Raw genomic sequence first — 20576 nt, forward strand, 5'->3', positions numbered from 1 at the left:
ATTAATAACTCGCTAATTATACGACTTATGCAATGTTTCTTATGAATAATAATTACAATACTTTAATCAGGTATAGTTCATTTATTTGACAATTTTCACAACCTTGGGACAAGCGGAGCAATTGGGACACGTGGTACACGCAAGACACTTGATGTCACGTCTTCTAATAGCCCGAAATGCATATACGGGACATAACGGAAACGTAAAAACGAGCTACTCCCAGTATCAACTTAATCCACGAACAAGATAGTCATAAAATCTGCATTTTTTTATTCAGCTGACAAAGGCGTGAAACGGCGGTAAACACAATTGCTTAATTTAAGGTCACAATACATAAACTGATTGCTAAAAAAACATTGGGGGCAACCAGGAAAATCAAATACAATCAGAATGCAATAGTTCACAACACGCATGACAGTCCAATTTACGAAGAAATGTCCGACATCCCCACACGTCGAATACGTGATGTGTATGACCATAGTAAAGATTAAACGACTCCAGACAACAGGGAGAATTACTAATTTAGTGCGGTTGTAATCAATCAAAAGGGGGCGTGTAATAATAAGACTAAAATAATTGGGTACAATGCAGCGCACAATGCATGCGGCGGCAAAATATATGACAACGTGTAAACACGTAAAAGTCCGACATCTAACCCCAAAGACCTAGATTCATAGATGGATCGTTTACAACGTGGCACGAGGGGGATACGTAGTATAACTGGGGCACGTAGGGTACACGTGGGACAAGTGAGAGACGTGGAACAAATGGGACACAACATTTTTGAGATCACCGTGGACTTCGTTGGAATAGAGACTCATATGACCGTCGAGTTGTCGCTAATAACTTGTATTTATATATATTATAAATTTTCCTTATGAAAACGACGACAGTTATTCTGATAAAGTGATGCAAACCAAAAACTATTGATTGCTTTTTATGATGTTGCCTCTTGACTTTTGTTTAGATTGGAAATGCATTCGTATACTATATCTTGCGTAGGTCAGATACCCCAATGACAAATTTTAAAAACCAAAACGCAATTCAACTGACTCTCTAGGGCAGGGTCGTCCAACCCATGGCCCGCGGAAGCATTTCGAGTGGCCCGCGCTCTAGTTTTGGAGTAAAACTATTTTTCGAGTGATGTAGTATACAAAGATGTGATACAGACGATTTGTTTTTTTTTTCTTCCCCGAAATGCGCTTTGCCAGCCGTTTAAACGAGCTATTAGTGCCATTTTGAATCGAAACCAACTGGGAGGAGATATCAATGAATAAAGGCGCCATAGACGATTACACACTTGGTCTTTTACTACTCTAGTATATGACGTTATCGCAAAACAATCGAAGCCATTCTCAGATTGAGAATTCGTTAAGGAATGTATATTATGCATTGTTTGGGTTACCAATGTTTTACGTTCGGAAATAAAAGAGGTGTTTTCAAAAATAGCCTGTCATGACAGACCACAACTCGCCATGTCGAAGAGTTTGAGAACTCTATAGCGGAAACTTTAACTGCAAAGGCGGGAAAATTTTCATCGTATTCACTGGCGCTAGACGAAAGCAATGGCATGAAGGTTACTTATTGCACAGCTGGCGATCTTCTTGCGGGGAGTTAATAATGATTTAGAAATTACCGCAGAGCTCACAACCATTGTCCCTATTAAGGGTACGACTAGAGCAGGGTTTCCCAAACTCTGTGCCGCGGCACACCAGTGTGCCGCCAACGTGTTGAATGCGTGCCGCGGATTTTCAGAAGCTTACTGAGTTTTTACTAGGGATGGGACGAGTCCGGCATTACAGAGATTCGACGAATCCGAGTAATAGGTCAAGGACTCGAACCGAATACTCGAATCGAACGAATCCGAGTAACAGCTCAAGGACTCGAATTGAATCCTCCGAGACCGTGACGTCACAATGTAAAAGTAGAAAAACACGTTTTTGACCATACTACGACATCGCGCGCTCACAAACATACGTCGTAGCTCTTATTCTTGGACACGTAGTGGACATAACGATCGTTTCAATATTATGTTGTTGTTGTTGTTATTGTTCTTTGACACGTTTTTAAAAAGTCGCTTTTCTCTTCGAATACTGGACCAATTGCTTTGAAATTTTCAGTGGTTAAAGATTAATTTTTTCGCTAGAAGGCTATTACTTTTATTTATTTCAAAATTTTGCGTGAATTCTATGAAATTTGATATTTCGTTTAAAATTTTGCTGTATTATTTTTTATCCATGGGAACACGGATTTTAGTCAGTGTCGTGACTGGCTGTACGTTTTGATTCTGCAAAATTCTTGCTACTGGAAATTCAGAACTTTTTTGAGGGTACCGGTAGCGTCAAAGGTACCGGTAAGGACTGATTCGCTCTGGTCTAACGTGTCCATATATTTGTGCGTAGCTCTCTTGTTTTCCTAATGGTTCCACAGATAGCTGTTGAATCAATCTAAAAAATTTTCAATTTTTTTTGTCGACTATAATATATACAAACGTAAACGTGGGCCAATGTGCACCTTGGCTGTGAACTGGATTTCCAGACCACCACCTTGCGTCAATTCTGGGCGGCTATTTAGCAATTCTTACATGTCAATATAAAAAATAGAAATCTTTTGACTACAATGCTTTCCCATGATTCCAGATATTTCTAGCCTTAAATTTATTATGTCACGTGCGCAAATGGTAGATGGATGCCACTCTCTGTATTTACAATGCTTGCAATTTAGTAAGTCATGTAAACGTTCTAAAACGCTCCATGCTTTCCATTGCCCCCTTTTTTTAGAAAAAATACTGCACGTAATAAACTCTATTTAGAAGAGATATTGATGAAATTCCCCCTTGGGTGTGTTTCATATTCATTTACGCGAATCAAAAATTCAAAAATATTGCGTTAACACATATTTTATTGTGTACCACATTTATATATACCAAAAGGATAGATAGTTTGAAGGCGTGTGGCGCATCATTGTTATAAGCCAGTGGTTCTTAAAGTATGGGTCGCGACCCAAACATGGGTCGCGGAAGGTTTAAAAATGGGTCGCGACAAGGTCGTCAATGCAAGGGCGATCTGAGAGGAGAAGGACGAATTTTCAGCTTTCCTAATGTTTCAATTTAGCTTCTAAACTCTGGTATTTAAAAATAATGAAATATAAAATTTCATTCACGGAAAGAACTGTCTTGAGCTCATTGTTACATCACAATTCTGATATGCCAGTCACGTGTATTATTTTTATGGTATCGGTAACCATGCACGTCGCTTGTCGTTGTGTTGACCGCGTGGAATGTCGTCTTAGTGGATTAAAATAACCAAAAATGGGTGTCTATTTGGTAATGTAAATTGTAATAGACGACGCAATGAAAAAGCTCCCTTCTCGACATTAGATTATTCAATAACTAGAGAAAATGTGACTTCATCTCGAGGCACCATTTACCGCGAACGAAGCAGTGTGTGCACATTTGATGAGTAAAAAGTTGTATACGTATTGCGAGAGATACCGAAGGCCAGCTAGGATGTTGTGTTTGCGACGGACAGCGGACGCCTTTTCTGCTACAATTCGCGACAAGGCACTTGTGCGAGCGAGGATATTTGGCACTGACGGTTATCAAAACTAAGCTCGCAATCGCCTCGATACCCGTGACAACTTGCGTATTGCGTTAAGTAAAATAGAGCTGTGTATTGAAGATATATGGAAAAGGAAATTTCAGTTTTATCAATCTCACTGAGTCAATGGACTGTTTCTAATAAATAGTTGTCTAAATTTGAGTCAAACTGTACTAACATTAAAAACACATTTTGCGTTATTTAGGATTGGGTCGCGAGTATTCATAAAACTCAGATTTGGGTCGCGCTCGAAAAAGTTTAAGAACCACTGTAAGCTATCAATAATTTTTAAGTTGCGTTATATTATCTGAATATCTGTCGTCGTTTTTATTAGGAGTGTTTATAATACACACGAGTGATATTGTTACATAATATCTAACCTTGAGTTTCAACTAGTTAAGGTATGTAGTGAGATTTATAGGGGTAAAAGTACAAACATAGGCGTAAATTAGTAAAAACAGAATTGATTATAGACTCGGTAAAAACGACTTGGATTCGAATCCGAATACCGGCCCATCCCTAGTTTTTACCCTATAATCAACATGAACTTTTTCACATAGCAATCAGTAATTGGGAAAGTTTGTTAACGTACATATAAAGATTTTTATTTTATGTCCACCGATAGGTGATGTACCTATTGTGCAACGATTTTCTAAAAAGACGTTGTACGTTCAGACCACAACCCAACAATGCAAGCTGACGGTGAAGAAAATTTGAGTTTGAAAACTTTCATATTCGTTGTCAAAAATTGTCAAATAAAAATATTTGTAACCATAGTTAGACAAGTAGTCACCAATACTTAGGCGGCTACTAATTTTGAAAGGATTGCAATTTTCCTAATTCCACTTTGTTTACACAGTACTGATCGGTAATTAGTCAAAGTGGACCTAAGGAAAATTTCTGTTTCGGCACAAATTATCGTTTCTATTGAAATACTGGAACAATCCTTTTTAACCTGTCAGCAGTTGAGAAATTGGAGAGACTCTTAAAAATGATATTACGTTTATAATTTTTCACATTTTTTTCTGAACTATATATATAGATTAATTTTTCACAAATTTTGTTGTTAAACTTCGACACCATGTAGATTTCCTGTCATCAATTTCAGAGAGCAAGTGTTCAACGATCGTTAGTGTGCCACGAATTTTTCATCTCGCTGTTAGTGTGTCGAAAGCTGAAAAAGTTTGGGAACCCCTGGACTAGAGGCATTGGTCTGTTGGGAGCTGAGATGAAAAAGAACGTAAAGAAAACTGGAACATAATGCCATGTTAAGTGGCCCGCGCAATTATTAGTACACTACATGTGGCCCTTCAGCTGAAAAGGTTGGACGACCATGCTCTGGTCCTCTAGACCAGGGTGGTCCAAGGTTGTGGGCTCCGCGGGCCACAATTTTATTTTTGCATTGTTCGCGGGCCACAATAGTGCCAAGAATTGGTAAACAGTGCAATACAAAACAAACACTTTTATTGTGCAAACACATAGTTATCAGACACAGCCACTCAAGGCTAAAAGAATCCGCATTCGATTTTTAGTTTTCTATGATGCCTGTATTGTTAACCTATATTCCCGACCAAAAAGATGGGAAGCCAGATAATAATTTAGACTGGCAAGCACATCATTCAACTTCGCTAGTTGCCTCGGTTAGCCATAACACTAGTCAATTCAGTAACTCCAGAGATGTAACAATATGTCAAAAGATATTTCTGCTTAATTTTATTACGAAACAACACCAATTGCGATTTTTTAATTATTCTCCGAATGTGACGTGGCCACAGATAATGAAGCGGCGGGCCACATGTGGTCCGCGGGCCTGAGTTTGGACCACCCTGCTAGGCTATATCCAGAAGTATAACATTAGTATATACTATATATGTATATTAGTTTAATCAAAAAATCACGAATAAAATGTACAAAAATCCACAATCTTTTGCTGCAACATTGATCACATTGTCAAAAAAAGTAAAATAATAACGTTTCACATAAATGAATTTTTGCATATGAAGAAATCTCCCGTATGATGCTGATTACCTGAAAAAGTCAGCAATTTGAAGTGTGACGTCATAAATATAAGTATAAATAGCATTGTTGTAATAATAGCTATTTTCATAGGGAGCAGTTGTTATTACCAGCATTACACATGTTCGAGGAACAGCAGCACCGGCAGACACTTCCTGGTTCTTTTGGTCGGCACTGCGGGCTTGCGTTCCCCATTGATTCTGCCTGGCACGCTATTCGCTGCTTACACGCTTTAGTGATCAATTTCTGCAAAATAAATAAAGTTCAGACAATGAATTAAAAATACCACTATTTATTGCAATGCGGACTTACGACAATATGAGTTACATATAACTCTCAGGCATGTTTGCTGCATTATTTGACATCAGATTATCAGTACATGACCTTGACATTTTGTAGATTTTGACTATATTTAGCAATCACTAGTTTATTTTATCACTATATATATATATCTATATAAGAAATACACACTGTACATACAGGACGAGGAAAATAATGCATTTCAGGGTGGAAGTGGTAAACCAGCATTGGTTATCGAGCAGCGACACCTATTAATAGTCTAACATTGGGTCATACAAGATTAAAAGTCAAAGAGAAAAAATCAAGCACTAAATAAGACTCACGAGATTTCTTGTTATTTGTCTAACTTCTGTCTGACACCCTTCGCCTGGCGCACATGGCGTTACTACTCCTCGGTCTAAGCAGTCTTTATCGCTCCTCATGTTAACGCAGGTTGCGCACGAGATTCCAGAAGATGCTTAAAAAATATAATATTAAGGAATAAAAACTTTACTCATTATTTAACAGTTCTTCAAATTTTGCTCAGCGTTATCTCTCTATACATATATAATATATTAACACGCAAACTTATTCTGGCATGCACGTGCTTACCCACCTTTCTTTTCTGTCATGATATGTCTCGCTTTGCTTGTTTTTAACCAATTTGAGGGTGGATTCGGCACTAATTTCGTGTCACCTGAGTCAAAAAAACAACGAGTCTCATCGAATCCGTAGTCCAATGCAAAGTTCATTATTTTTGTTCCGTTTTCTTGTCCGAGAATCGTGTCAGTGTCGATCAAAAATCGATCACCATAACCATATATTCTATACGGTAATTTCACGTCTATATCCGTTGTCTGTAAAAATACAATATGAATGAAGGTATGCTTACAAAAATCTCTCGTAGATTGACGGTGAGAGTCGTGGACCGACAAAAACGCGTCGCCAGTCGATTTCTAGAATTTTCGACGTCATTTTATGATATTTACTCAAGAGATAAAATATTCGTATACAAATTTTCAACAATATAACTGTTGATTAAGTTAATTCTATTAGGGTTATAAAAAGAAACAGAAGTAAAGGCACATACCCTGAAAGATCGTACAGAACACGGGAACAAAACTCCGATTCTTGCAAGAGCTGTTTTTTCTTCTATTTGCCTTTTACCACGAGCAGATTTTTTTGCTTGCCATCTCGCTCGTCGAAATTCTTTAGGAACACCTCCATCTGTATCTATGAGACGTTTTGCCGCGTCTACATCAAAATAAACGCTGAAGTTTTCTTCAGCAGCTGGAGGAAACTGCGATGGATACGCAGAAGATTGTACCAAAGCTGAAATTTAATTTTTAAATGTAATTCACGCAAAAGTATGAAAAAGCTATCACGGCCGGTCCAAAAATATTGGTATTTCATCAGATTTTTAATGCGCATCATATTTCATGAGAGAATCAGATGTCACGACTTATGTCAGTACAAAGTAATAACCTTTTTCGTTAAAGATAGTTTAGTTTGAAGATACATGAATATTAATCAAATTTAATCTTGTCTCCAATGCAGTAACTAGCTACAACTGTTAAAACATTTTAAGAACTGCAATTCAACAGTCACAGATGCTTGGCTCAAGTTAAATTTTGCCGTAAGGGCGTCTTATCTGTTGCGGAAGAAATAAAGCTAAATCTTTTACTAAGCGAATTTATATCAAGAAAATAAAACTGATATTACTCATATTAAATGGAAATGCCTAAAGCAGATCTTAACTCCTATCATTCACATAAAAACCTAATAATTGGATGTGGAACATGGATTAACTGTGAATAAACGACATAAACATAAATTTGGCGGTTTGATAAGATAAATTAATATATGTGCTATCAAAAATATGGAATGAATTTTAAAAAAATTTTGTTTTACATATAAAATTATACATGACAATATTGCAAGAAAACAGTCATCTACAGAAACAAACAAGAACATACAGGGTGACCCAAAAAGTAGAACCCGGCCATTTGGAACATACCCCGTAGACAGCACTTTTGTGCAAAGCGTCTTAGATTACTGAAACTTTTGGGTACAATCTTAAGTAAACGGACGTTTCTCATTCTTGTAGAGGTAATTAAGAAATTTAAGTTGATTTTTTTGGTCAACCTGTGTATATATATATATATATATATATAGGCACAGGCATATTCATTGTTTGACGAGAAATAATATCGATGCACTGTCTATAATTGTAATGGTGGAACACGCGAAACACTTTCACTTCTTGCATTACAATCATTTTTTCTACAGCAATTTAGTAAAAAGACGATTCGTTACGTAGTGTTCTATTTTTGGAAACGATGTACAAATGTCCATTTAATGTCAAAAAATTTTACACTGAAACCTGATACAACTGTAAAAAAAAATTATCTTTTGTGTTTACGAACGCGAAGTACTTATGCTGTCATCGTTATATTGATAAAGTTAAATATCAAGGCCATCACGTTGAAATGTTGTTCAAGGATTTAATCTGTGTGACTGATTTAATATTTACTGTTATCGTAAGTTGATGATATATGCCTACTTACACTGAGCTGGTGTCGATTCATCCCAAATTATCCTGACTTCTTCTGGCTCGAATGTACACGTGTTACTGAATTGCACAAAGAACGTGATTCTGCCCGACTTATCTTCAATGAGGTTGTTTTGAACTAACACGTAATCACCTTCTTTCAGATCTCTTGCAAAAGAGTTGATACAGTACGCATTCCAATACTGTAGTAAAAGAATTTGCGGTTTTTATCAGTGCCCAGTTTGAACATGATTTCTAACTATTATTCAAGTACTTAATTACTATAGAGGTGTAATTTAGTAGAAGAGATAACAACATTCAAATAGGAAATTGTTTTTAAAGTCTGTCAAGCACGAGGAATGGTTCGCTGCAAGCCGTTATTCCCAATATATGCTTGAAAATGGCATTGTAAATTATTCACATTCTTCCAAAGATTGAACAAATGCTATTGTCGGAACGGATTGTATTATGTTTGTATTATCGGATCATGCCCCGTGGTACTGATGTAATTCCGTTTATAGTAAACATCTTATCTCCATCAACCTGCCAGGCGCGGCGATTCTGAGATGCGTGTTGACAACAAGAACCAGTGACAAACTTATACTGTTAACGAATATCAACATGTCAAGTTTGTCAATCTTGGTATTTTATTCATTGCGTGAAAATGCGGCTCAATAGGAATTATTCACTGTGTTTATGATCAGATATGGCTAAGCCAATGCTACACTGACCTAAAACAATATTGTGTTGTGTTGTCACATAATTGTATTGGGCTTCACTTTTCAAAATGTTCTAATTATCATGACCATCTCTGGTCATCCTGAGATTCCTTTTACTTTAATGCAGTAACGATGCATAAAATTAATGTACATTGTAATATGAGGAATAAGCTCGGAAATTTAACCACAACAACATCGATTCGCCAATATGAACCATATGGCAACTTTGTGCCGAATGAGAGCAAATGATAAATTATGCGAAAAAACGCTAAAAGAAAAGTTTTCAATGATATTTACCAGGGATGGCCAACCTGTTTTCGACTGAGATCGACCAAAAACTTTGTAATATTTTGCGATCGACTGGCTAATAAAGTAACGCAATAAATGGACGAGTACTACATTTTCAGCCTATCGTCGAAAAGAATCTCCAAAAGGCGGCAGAAACAAGGGGAGTCAAGGATAGGATGAAAATTCAGTACGTGTATTACCCCAAGGTCAGACCCATAAGGTTCACATTCAAAACACAAATAAATAAGTACAATAAAATTATAAATACCACAATGACAGCAAATGTTAAAACAATTATAACTGAGCGTGTCATAATGAGCGTGTGCACGTTGCTGTCATTGTCATGTCAGAGTATAGGGTTACCATATTTTTGTGACTTCAAATCGGGACGTCTCGGAAGACAACGACCCCTTAGCTGTGATTTTGTAACTTCACATTTTCCGATTTTATTACATAGGATACATTCCTACATTTGAAGCTGTCTCGGCTGTCTTTATTGACCATATTGTTATCGAAATTTCATGCGCATATTCTCTGTCCAAATATCGGGTTCAGTTCGAAGGAAGTTCAGTTCAGATAGGAAGGAATTGACGTTAACGATACCGGTACAAATACTTCGAATTTAGACTAATTAGTATTGGTTTTACATGCGGTACGTCTGCCATCAATGGGAATCAGCGGGAAACGAACGCATTCACCTTCAGTAAGTAGGCTAGCGCTACACAGAAACAACAGTAACGAGAACATGTTTGTGTATTATGCTGGAAAAGCGGGACTTTTGGCTGACTTATCGGGACGGCGGGACAAAACGCTGAAAAGCAGGACTGTCCCGCCTAAAGCGGGACGTATGGTAAGCCTATGTCAGAGTGTTTCAAGAAACTGAATAAAACCAGCAAAAATTTTGCTCAAATACCCGGCACCATAGGACTCGAAAAATATAAAAGTAACAGTTTTCTAATAGTCTCGTGAATATGGTTATTTGGTGGGGTTTATTGTAATCTGCGTCGACAAATTGTAATAAATATATGACAACAAAGGTCTAAAAACTAATCGTCCTACAGGCAGTCTACGCCCAGTTCTCAAAACAAAAGCAGAGAACAATTATGACGTCACGCTTGACGTAATCCAAACTTTGGAAGTTTGAGTGAAATATCTAATCTCATAAAACTCAAAGAAAATTCTCAGGGCTAATTCTATCTTTAGGTGCTAAAATTTGAAATCGGGATTTAAAGCATGTGGAATTTTTCTTCATGTCTTTTTTCATTGAGGCCAGTATTAGATAAAGTTGATGTAACATGTACCACATTGTACAGCTTTCTGAAAACATTTTATGTGATATTTCTAGAAACATACGTACCTTAAATAGCTTGGGCTTGCATGGGAGTTCTACTCTGACCGACCACCAGTATTCTGCAGGACGAATGTCGGCCAAATCAATATGACTTTTCAAACGAGTTTCAGGGTTCAAAATCGGCAAATCTGTGAATTTAAAATTATTATTCAAATTTCAAGGAAATCAGACATCAAATTTGGGTCACAGATCAAATCATGATATTTGTCAAATTTAATATATATATCATGCCTGATAAAAAGTGATTAAAATATTCATACATTTGTTGACTCGTTAATTTATTTATGGAGTGCAAATTATATATAAACATAATCGCCCAAATATAGCAGATTCCTGGAAATAAAGAAATAGGTGTGGCATTTGTATAGAAACATTTTGAATTAAATTTTTCAAATTAATGACTTCTATTAGTAGTATATTTATCAACGATTTGGTTATTACTTCTTCGTTATATGACGATATATGTCAAGTACAATTTCATTCAATTACAATGTGGCCGAATACAGTTACAATTAATTCATCACCTTTATTCAAAAACGCATAAATATATTTTTCTATGCATGGATCTACTTCTTGAGCAGTTAAGTTGAAGTTACGAGTGACCTCAGATTCTCTGACAGACCCTTTCCAGCAAGCGATGCAATTTTTGATTGCATCGTTGTCTTTGTTTCCAGAAACGTAGTTTGAACAACCCTGAAGTAATGATACAGATTTACAGAATCACCAAAATCAATTCGATTCTCCTTTTAATTTATGTCAGATTTGATGCAAGTTTGAACTGTTGAAATGATAAGCACGCTAATTTAAAAAAATTGTAAACTTGGGAAAAATTACTTCTTTGTGCCTCAAGCAAACATGCGAGTGAATATAATATATGTTGCAGGCACAGTCGTTTAAGTATTTTGTTATTTAAAGAAATGCACTTTGTCGTGCAGTTTGTCGCAGCTAATAAAATTTAAATCATGCTTGTCTAGTAAATGAAGGTCACGACAATTTGAGAATTAGTGTTTGACGTTCGCAAGGTCATATTTGCCACACCCGAAGTTATTTTTATGTATATGATTACTTATTATTTTTTTTCCATTTAATACTGCCTTATAATTTATATTTTCTATGACACAAATGGCATTTGGCCTTAGTCGATGATTGCAACACTTGTGTGATATTAAACAGATAACAAAGTCACGCAGAGAAAATTTAAATGATTATTGAAAAAATCACTATTTCATATGACTTTCGATATTTTTTTATTTTAGAAAAGTAACTGCGATTTCCCAAATATCGTGCAGTACGGTCACACTCGCAATCATTTTAACACTGCATTGGTCACTTCATTGTACAATCGCATTTTTTCTTGTAGTGTGTCAGAGAGAGCAATAGACTAAAACTTATAATTCCCTTTTTCATGCACTTTTTGAACTATTATTTCGTTACAAAAACGCTCCAATATATGTGTTTCTACTGTCATAAATTGTTTTAATAATCATGTCAAGGTATTGGTTTCTTTCACTTGAAAGTTTATTGCCAATATGCCAACCTGTTTGTGTAATCGCAGAATTCAATAGAAGTACAAAAATAGTTTGTAAACGCAATATTAAACGAATTTCACAAGATACCTGCTTCGAACATTTTTCGTACGTGCTGGCGTACCAATCTTTTATCGTCAGTGCCATTTCGATTGTTGATAAGTTGAGGCAATATGCTATTTGTCGTACCCATGTCGGCGATCTCCCTGTACATCCCCGCAACTCAAGTTTCACCGTTCCGTCGGTAACTTTAACTATTTCGTCAGATATCTGTCGGCGACGGCGACACACTTGTTGCTGGCAAGCTGTTCGTAGACGAAATAACGATTGACATTTAGCTTCGATAACCAGGCACCGATTTATTTTTAAACTATTTATGTCGGCTGATATTTATAGCTCACAAAGATCTTAAAAGTCACAGCGGATAAACGAACATGCGGTAAGATAAAATAGTAGTGCTACACTTTTTTGTCAAAACAAACCATGCTCACCTAATGTCTTTTCCTGGAAGCATAATAAAATTATCAGTAGACTCCACTTAGTTAAAAAAAATGTAGCATCCATTATTAGTTTCTCTGCAAACTTATTGCAGATTTTTTAAAATTGCAATCTTGTAGACATAAAAACGACGTTAAAAGTTAGAATAGTATTGAGCATGCGAGACGATAATCTCTACTTTCGTCTGCGAAGCTTTCTTATTTTTTGTCTGTCAGGAATATTATTTTCCGATCTGTACGTGCCTGGCTGTGCTTTCTCACTAAGTTACCATGTTGAACAACTTAGAAATTGGCGCTAGCTACAATCATGGCCTCCAGGGCAAATTGGAGTCTTAGCTATAGCATAAATTTGAAACGATGCATCAACTTTCATATGCCATCGTTGCTAACAAATCAATTATATGAAAGTATTCCTAAATGTTTCGCTATTGGCGCTGGAAACACACTTTATATGCTTAACCAGACATCATAAACCAGGCCACAAGATAATAATATGATTGTTTCATATTTATACATATGGCCTAGAGCCATATACATTTTTAATTATTAAAATCGCTTTTATTGAATAAATTAATGAACATAATCAATCTTTCAATAAATTAGTTAAAGGTAATACACGGGAACATTATACTTTGGGGCGGATATTTCGCAAATCCGATGTCGTACTGGCGCCACTTTTTGGTTGTATTCACTCGAATAATACAGTTTAATTGCACGAAATCCTTTCCCAAATCAATTTTGTTCTATTTTTGATTTCTCGTTATAAGGCTACCAAGAGTTTTGTCGACACCTTTCTTAGTGTTTGTGGTGCGATGTTGGCGGGAACTGCGTAACTGATGCAATCTTATTGGGCCGACGTGTATTTGTTTCAAATTCAAGGAAAAGTCAATTACTTTTCTATCTGACCAAATTACACAAGAATAATGCTTGTTGATTGACTCACTCCATTAAGATTGAGAGCTACGAACATTTTTCCTCTCTACTCAAATTATCCAAAATAAATGTGGTTAAAATTCTATTGAACGAGTTATGCCGCATTTAATTAACTTGTAAACGATTATTTGTTCACACTCAGTTGTTGCTGCTTCATTGACGAAACGCGGGCAACAGTTGCGATTTTTAGGAAAGTTCTGAAGTGTCCTTGGAAACTAAGGGAGCTAGATGGTCTGTTCCCGCTTTTTATACGCCACCACTCTGCGGTGTTATCGTATCATGTAATGGCTTTTCTTTACGCAAACGTCCTGAACTTTTGAACCTATGCCATACTCGATACTATATTTATAAATTCTTCGAAGGAAATAGAAGATATCCAAAAGCATTATTTTGTTATTTATAGCATTCGTTATATAATATATATTCGCTTCGAACGTTTTATGAATAAAATAGTTCCTAAAAGATCTATATTCATCAACATATTACCGGAAGAAATAAACATATGAGCATAGCAAAAAATTAAACTTGAGACATCGAAATTAGTCAAACAAGTCATTGATCTTTTCAATTTCGTCACGATAATTTATGAAATGGTTTCAATCCTAAATATAGAACCCGGGGCTTTACAACTAAGATTTATATTATCTGTTTATTATTCACTAATACTCGTCCCTATTCACATGTGCTAGAACTTTCAGGGCGTACAAGATTTCTTTTTCAACTCCCTAATTTTTTTTATCAATGAACCATTTCAATAGATTCGGTTGTGATTGCGAGAAACTGCAAACTTTTTATTGATATTATAAACATTTTTTATCTTGCTTATTTGTCAACTAACCACTGTCAAATGTAGCAATGTTGAAACCGGAACAATTTACCCTAACAACACTAACTAAAAATGTATTGAATTTTTTCAAGTCTCCAAGCCTCACTTCTCCAACACTTACATTTCAACCTATACGTTACGTTGCACGTCACATTGAAATTTTTCACATTTCAAAAGATTAGCGATTGCAGCAACTGTTAAGAATGAAAGTCATTTTTAATTTGCACATTATTTTTTAGAAAAAAATTGATGTAATTGGTTGCAACCTTGATAAATTGAGTAAGCCGAATTTGGACAAGTGCCAAGAATTGTTTTTGACACCTCCGCAGTATGGGCAATTGTGATCTCCGATGTTTATAGAATTACGTACCGGTCGTTTCGTCTAAAAATCATGAAGGTACATTCCGTAGATTGATTTGCCTTCAAATTTTTGAATAGCGTTTCATATGCGCGTGAAGTCGAAATTTTATCTATAGGCAAAGGTCGAAATATATATGATATTATAAAACTTCAGCATCAATCGCACGTCAACATCATTTGTTTTAAAAAAATTATTAACAAGATATTTGTTCTCAAAAATGAAATGTCAAAAACTATTTCGGCACGGAACATGTATTAAATTTGCTTCTAGTGATTTAGATTAAAATTATGCTACAGCGCACTCCAAGATATTATTATTCTTTTTGCATAGAGCATATCTCGGAAACCCGATTAGCATAATAGATAATTTCGTAATTCGAACGAAACAAGTTTAACAACGCTGCACAAAACTATCTCTCTTTCAATCCCACAGTAATACTACACAATAAATAGTCGGTTTCTCTCGCTTGCTATGTGTCTTTAATTAAGCAATTTAATGGTTAAGTGCTGTTTATATAGTGGGAGCAAAATATATTTTTAATTGCGTCACTTTATAGAATTTTCTAGGTCGCAGTGTCCTCATGTACACATGTCTATATAGATAAAATATATTAGAAATGTTGCTCGAAAAATCTTGTATGTGTCAAAAATTGACATTTCCATATTACGTAATGCTATTGTCGAGTCGTCTCGTCTGAAGCTGACGCAGATTGTACGCAGCTTCGTACGCACAATATTATAATCGATCATTTCCTAATTTAAATTTGTGCGCACTTTAATTATGCTATAGGATTATAAAACTATAATAAAATTAAAATACACTGATTGCAACGGTGACAAATAAGTTTCGTTATGACACCATACTGAAATATATATTTAAAAGTTCACTTACACTTACGGAAAGCCACTTGTCAGAACCCATATTACACAAAATACATTGCAGTTGTAACGTTTATTTTTCATGTACCATTTTGAAAAATAGAACTGGATAATCCCGTTCAGTTGAGATACTGTTCGCCTTCCATTCCCACGTGGCGACAAAACTGGCTTACGATCACGCTATACGTACACAACATTAGAATATCTTGTTCTGTAAATGTATTACAAATACCTATGAAGAAAGAAGTAAAAAACAGCCTATTTATGGGAATTCAAAATTATTGTGGTTAGGGATACTGGACATATGGTAATAACTTTCGCAACTCTCCCGACTCAGTACAGTTAGGAACTCGGAAGTTCAAGCAGTCCTAATGAATTAGAATATTTTTTCTCGTTTTATCCCAGGAAAGCCGACAAAAGAACAACCTCTGGAATGTTTACTACATCCGGCAAAGTCATATTCTCACCTTGGGGCTGTGGCTCCCAATCTTTATTATTACACTCTTCCCTTTGACGTTTTTAAGCTCTTTATTCTCACGCTGAGAACTTTTTTGCGACTTTTTGTTATTTAGTAAGCATGAACACTCTTTTCTGTTTGTTGTTGTTCTTCCCCCAAATAATCAGTTTTCTCTGTGGAGAAGGATTCCTCCTGACCGTGAAACTGCCGCAGGGAGAAAACACACACCTAATTTTACAAATACCCGGTTCCCTAATATTGAGCTTGTGAAATCTTATCTTTGAACATCCCAATTGGGTCAATATAATTATATTTATACCATGGAAGAAGAACTTCGAAAAGGTTAATCACATTACATGCCGGAGCGCGACTTCCGTGTGCTGCTTATTAACCCAATTTTGGGTGAGGGAATAAATATTTAACCAAACAATTTTCATTCCAGGTGCATTGGCCTGACTCAAATATGATTATTAATCCAGAATGATATATTACAAGGGAAAATGAGATTGTCTCCTCCGTATTGCCTTGGCGTTCATTCATTTGAGCATTGCCCTGTTGTCAGGGCTGGATTAACCTAGCAATATAAGAAGGTGCTTGGAGCACCGAGAGAATGGGAGCACCACGAAAATTTCTATAGACAAATCTACAATGTTTAATAAAATATTTTAATATGATCTGACGATTTAGACCTCAATATCGGCCCTGTTCAATAATTATTTCTTTCTTAGGTATCATCCTAAACCTCTCTATAAATGTTTGAAAGCGTGAAAACTATTTCCAAAGAATATCATGTAAAATAATCATAACCTGGTCAGTATTGAATAGACTTTTCCCCGACCCTGGACCCCATAAAGATCCTCCTTGTACCTTGCGGGAGCTGACGTTTTAAAATTGGTGCACATAATTTTTCATTAAAGCTATTTGACCACGCACGTGCCTCTTGCAAGTACTGATAGTCAATTAGGGCCTTGTTCGTCGCTGTGTTTGTATTGCTTTTGATTATTGCAATCAAACTGAAGCTCATTGAAAGACATTATTAGGTTTAAAAAATTTTTTTAAAAAAATTTAGAACTATTTTTTGGAAACACAATTGAAAACTGACAAATAACAAACAAAACCAATGAAACGAAGCAATGCTTACAACAATGTGTGTGCTGGTGGGCAAGGTTTTGCTTGCTCTCCAGAACTCTCCATTGTTAATTTGTATGCGTTTTGGAGTTTTCAAAATAAACTAACTATTTATATCGGTCAGAGCGAAAGAAATGGCTGATTGGCGGTGTCGGATTTACCTCTCTGCAAAGTGGGCTAAAGATCAGGGACAGCGTCATTCAATTTAGACATATTAATCATTTTAAAATCGTTTCCAAATTGTAAAGGCTTGCTTGAAAATAAACTAAAAAGAATAAAACTGACATTTGTTCAAATTTTCAATCGGGGTGATAATTCTTGTCCCAAACATTTATTGTTAAAATGGGTAAAAAATTAAATGCGATTGAATAAAAGAATTTGACTGAATTTGGATAACTCCACCTCTCTAATTTATTTAAATTAATTGAACAGTGTTTAAAATAATAATGCTATTATATTTTGACAAAGTGAAGAAATCATCTATATATATATATCGCCATATATATATTGTAATTTATCTCAGCAGCAAAGAATCTAATAATTTCTTACTGTTTCTGATCTTTTTTATTGTAGACCCGTTAAGAAAATAAATAATAATAATTTTATTTATCACAAATGTTTTATGTAGAAGTCATGCCTTCCCACTTCTCGAGACTATAAACCAGTATTATGGCGGGGATGGTGTCATGAAGTTTTATTCAGCTTGAGAGTTTCTTAAAGTGTTTTCCAATTCAACTTACCATCCAATCTACTTGGGTGATTAGCATACGTGAATTATCTGTAGCTAAAAATTCGTGTTTCAGGCAGTTTAAAATTTTATTTATGACGCCGCATCACATGTTTACATAAACCGTGAAGAGTTCAAACATGTTAGCAGATGGGTACAACTAAATAAAAAAATGATAATTTTATATATGGTATCGCACATTCGATGGAAAGGCAAATTTGCAACTCTACTGGACGGTAAACAACAATAATAAAAGCAGCGCAAAAGTAAACAACAACAAACGAAACATAACAAGCGTATTCCACGCCCTGGCGTCCGTACTTCAGTTTTAATCAAAATCCATATGCTTCGTGAACTTGTAGGCTACTGTGTAAGTGTAAGCAGTCTTTTTTGTGGAATCCATCAACAAATATCCATTACATCTGACGTTTGTTTGACTGTTCATGTCATCCTAAGCTTCGATCAGTTTTACGGTGTTTCCTAAATGTCGTGTCCCACTTGTACCAAGTGTCCCACTACTTGTCCTACGTATCCCCTTGCCTCAGTGTCCCATTTATCCCACTTGTACCACGTGTCCCGTGTCTCACTTCTCCCATTTGTCCCACTAGACTAGTCGCTGATACCTCGTGCATTTTGCTGAAATCGTCGATTGTTTCCCATTAGGCACTAGGGTTGCCACTTCTGGATGCATTTTTTTTTTCGATTCGAATCTCGAATCAAAAAATTTCGAATCGAATCTTTTCGAATTGCATGCGTATGTTTGCTCAAAGTCACAAAAAAGCTCAAATCTAAAAGAGAAAAACCTGAAATGGAATATGCTATATACTATAGCAAGGATGACAAGATTTTTCAGTGAATAAGCCACACTTATTTTCATCATGATAAAAAAAAAGATGTAGGTCATAGATATCACCAATAAATGCATTGATGAAAAACTTGCTGTCGCATCTTATCTGTGAGTCTTACAATACTGAGATAGTATTGTGTAGCTTTACACATGCAGTACTTGTATCAGGACTGAGGCAATTTGATGAAACTGTGGTATTTCACTTCTTGTTTTATTGAATTAAGGCCGGCCTGATTACCGATTTTTCATCTTTTAGTACAATATTTTATATTTATGCAAGCAGCATAGAGTAATACGACAAAAACATTCTAATTGCATCTGAATTACTATAAATGGGAAATGCTTGAATACGATAAAATTAACCACGATTAAATAAAATTAATTTCGAGAAAAACAATCGTTCCACCGACTACGATTGCGAACAAAAATTTCCATTAATATCAGAGACAATATTATTTGTGGCTAACAGCGTTATTATTATCGTGGACTATGTTTAATTTTGTAATTTAGAAAGTCCAAATGTGCATAATGGACACCGCGCTGACGAGCTATAATTGGTCGACGTTGTTTCTCGATCAAACATGGTCGCTGGAGCTAAAGTAAAACGACATTTGCATAGCATGCTTGGTCTGGTATGAAATCTGGCACGTGTTGACCGGAATGTTTCACTCCCGCTTGTATTGCGCTAACAAAATTAAAAGTAAATACTACTTTTTTATGTAACAGCTGAAAAAAGACGTATATATATGTATTATTACATTATGTCTCCCTGCTCGTTTACCGCCACTCGAGTGGAAGCCTGACAAACGCAAACAAAATAAATAGATATATATATTTTAGGATGAGAAACATGATTGTCAATTAACATTGCCGGCCGATGAACTCATTCAGTAATAGTTCATTTCAAATGTACGCGAAATATTCCACTCCGAACAAAGTTCAAATTAAATTTCAATCGAAATTACATATTATCTAGACGTGGGTAGGTGATTCTTTATTCATCCGTGCCAGGGTGTACAATAACTTAGTCGCAGCGCAGGTGTGCTGTAGAAAATTCTCATCAAAACTGTCACAAATTTTCAGCCATACGATCCATTTAAATTCGCGCATAATATAAACTTAGGCCATTCAGTGGAAACTGAACTCGTAGTTTGGTGGAAATTACGCCACACATCATCTCGAGTGATGCGTAAAAGAGTGTGTTGTGCTGAACTTGAAACAAATGACGGCAGATAAGTAAAAAAGTCAATCACGAAAATTCATTTCGAGTGAGACAAGTGGGGCACATGGGACAAGTGAGACACGACATTTTGGAGACACCCTCCAGTTTTCCATGATACAGTCTTCTTAGTAAATATCTGTTCAAAACTATTTCGATAAACTTCACGCCATTTGCAGTGTTGTTCTCATCAACTACACATTTAATATTTAAACATTCCGTATATGGTTTTGGTATTTCTACGATCTCAGTATCCATTAAATAATGCGTTCCACCCAACTCTACTTTAGTTACATCATTTATGTATATTATTTGGTTAAGTAATGAATTCTCCATTTTGGAAATGATACGGAATTTCGTCTTTAACAAGAAGA

General features: G+C 35.7%; 1 protein-coding gene across 2 annotated transcripts; it reads right to left on the reverse strand.

The window, feature by feature from the left end:
• Positions 1 to 5459: 5459 nt before the first annotated feature.
• On the reverse strand, positions 5460 to 14377 carry LOC120339683 (uncharacterized). Of its 2 annotated transcripts, XM_039407859.2 has the most exons (10): positions 12821 to 14377; positions 12420 to 12634; positions 11328 to 11496; positions 10810 to 10931; positions 8462 to 8648; positions 6985 to 7226; positions 6511 to 6751; positions 6239 to 6372; positions 5726 to 5861; positions 5460 to 5627 (listed from the first exon to the last, which is right to left on the reverse strand). In XM_039407859.2, exons 1-10 carry the CDS (start codon positions 12891 to 12893, stop codon positions 5575 to 5577), a joined length of 1572 nt encoding a protein of 523 aa, XP_039263793.2. In that variant the 5' UTR covers positions 12894 to 14377; the 3' UTR covers positions 5460 to 5574. The 2 variants fall into 2 exon arrangements, with proteins under 2 accessions (XP_039263793.2, XP_039263794.2); XM_039407860.2 differs by having other exon boundaries at positions 5460 to 5861; positions 12821 to 14373.
• Positions 14378 to 20576: the final 6199 nt, after the last annotated feature.

Source organism: Styela clava, chromosome 9, assembly GCF_964204865.1.
Source record: "Styela clava chromosome 9, kaStyClav1.hap1.2, whole genome shotgun sequence".
NCBI lineage: Eukaryota > Metazoa > Chordata > Ascidiacea > Stolidobranchia > Styelidae > Styela > Styela clava.

Coding starts and splice junctions, on each gene's coding strand:
- LOC120339683 (XM_039407859.2), bottom strand. CDS start 12,893: ATGGATGCTACATTTTTTTTAACTAAGTGGAGTCTACTGATAATTTTA. Junction 10,932..11,327: donor TTATGCGTTTTTGAATAAAG/GTGATGAATTAA, acceptor TTAAATTCACAG/ATTTGCCGATTTTGAACCCT. Junction 5,862..6,238: donor GACAAATAACAAGAAATCTC/GTGAGTCTTATT, acceptor TTTATTTTGCAG/AAATTGATCACTAAAGCGTG.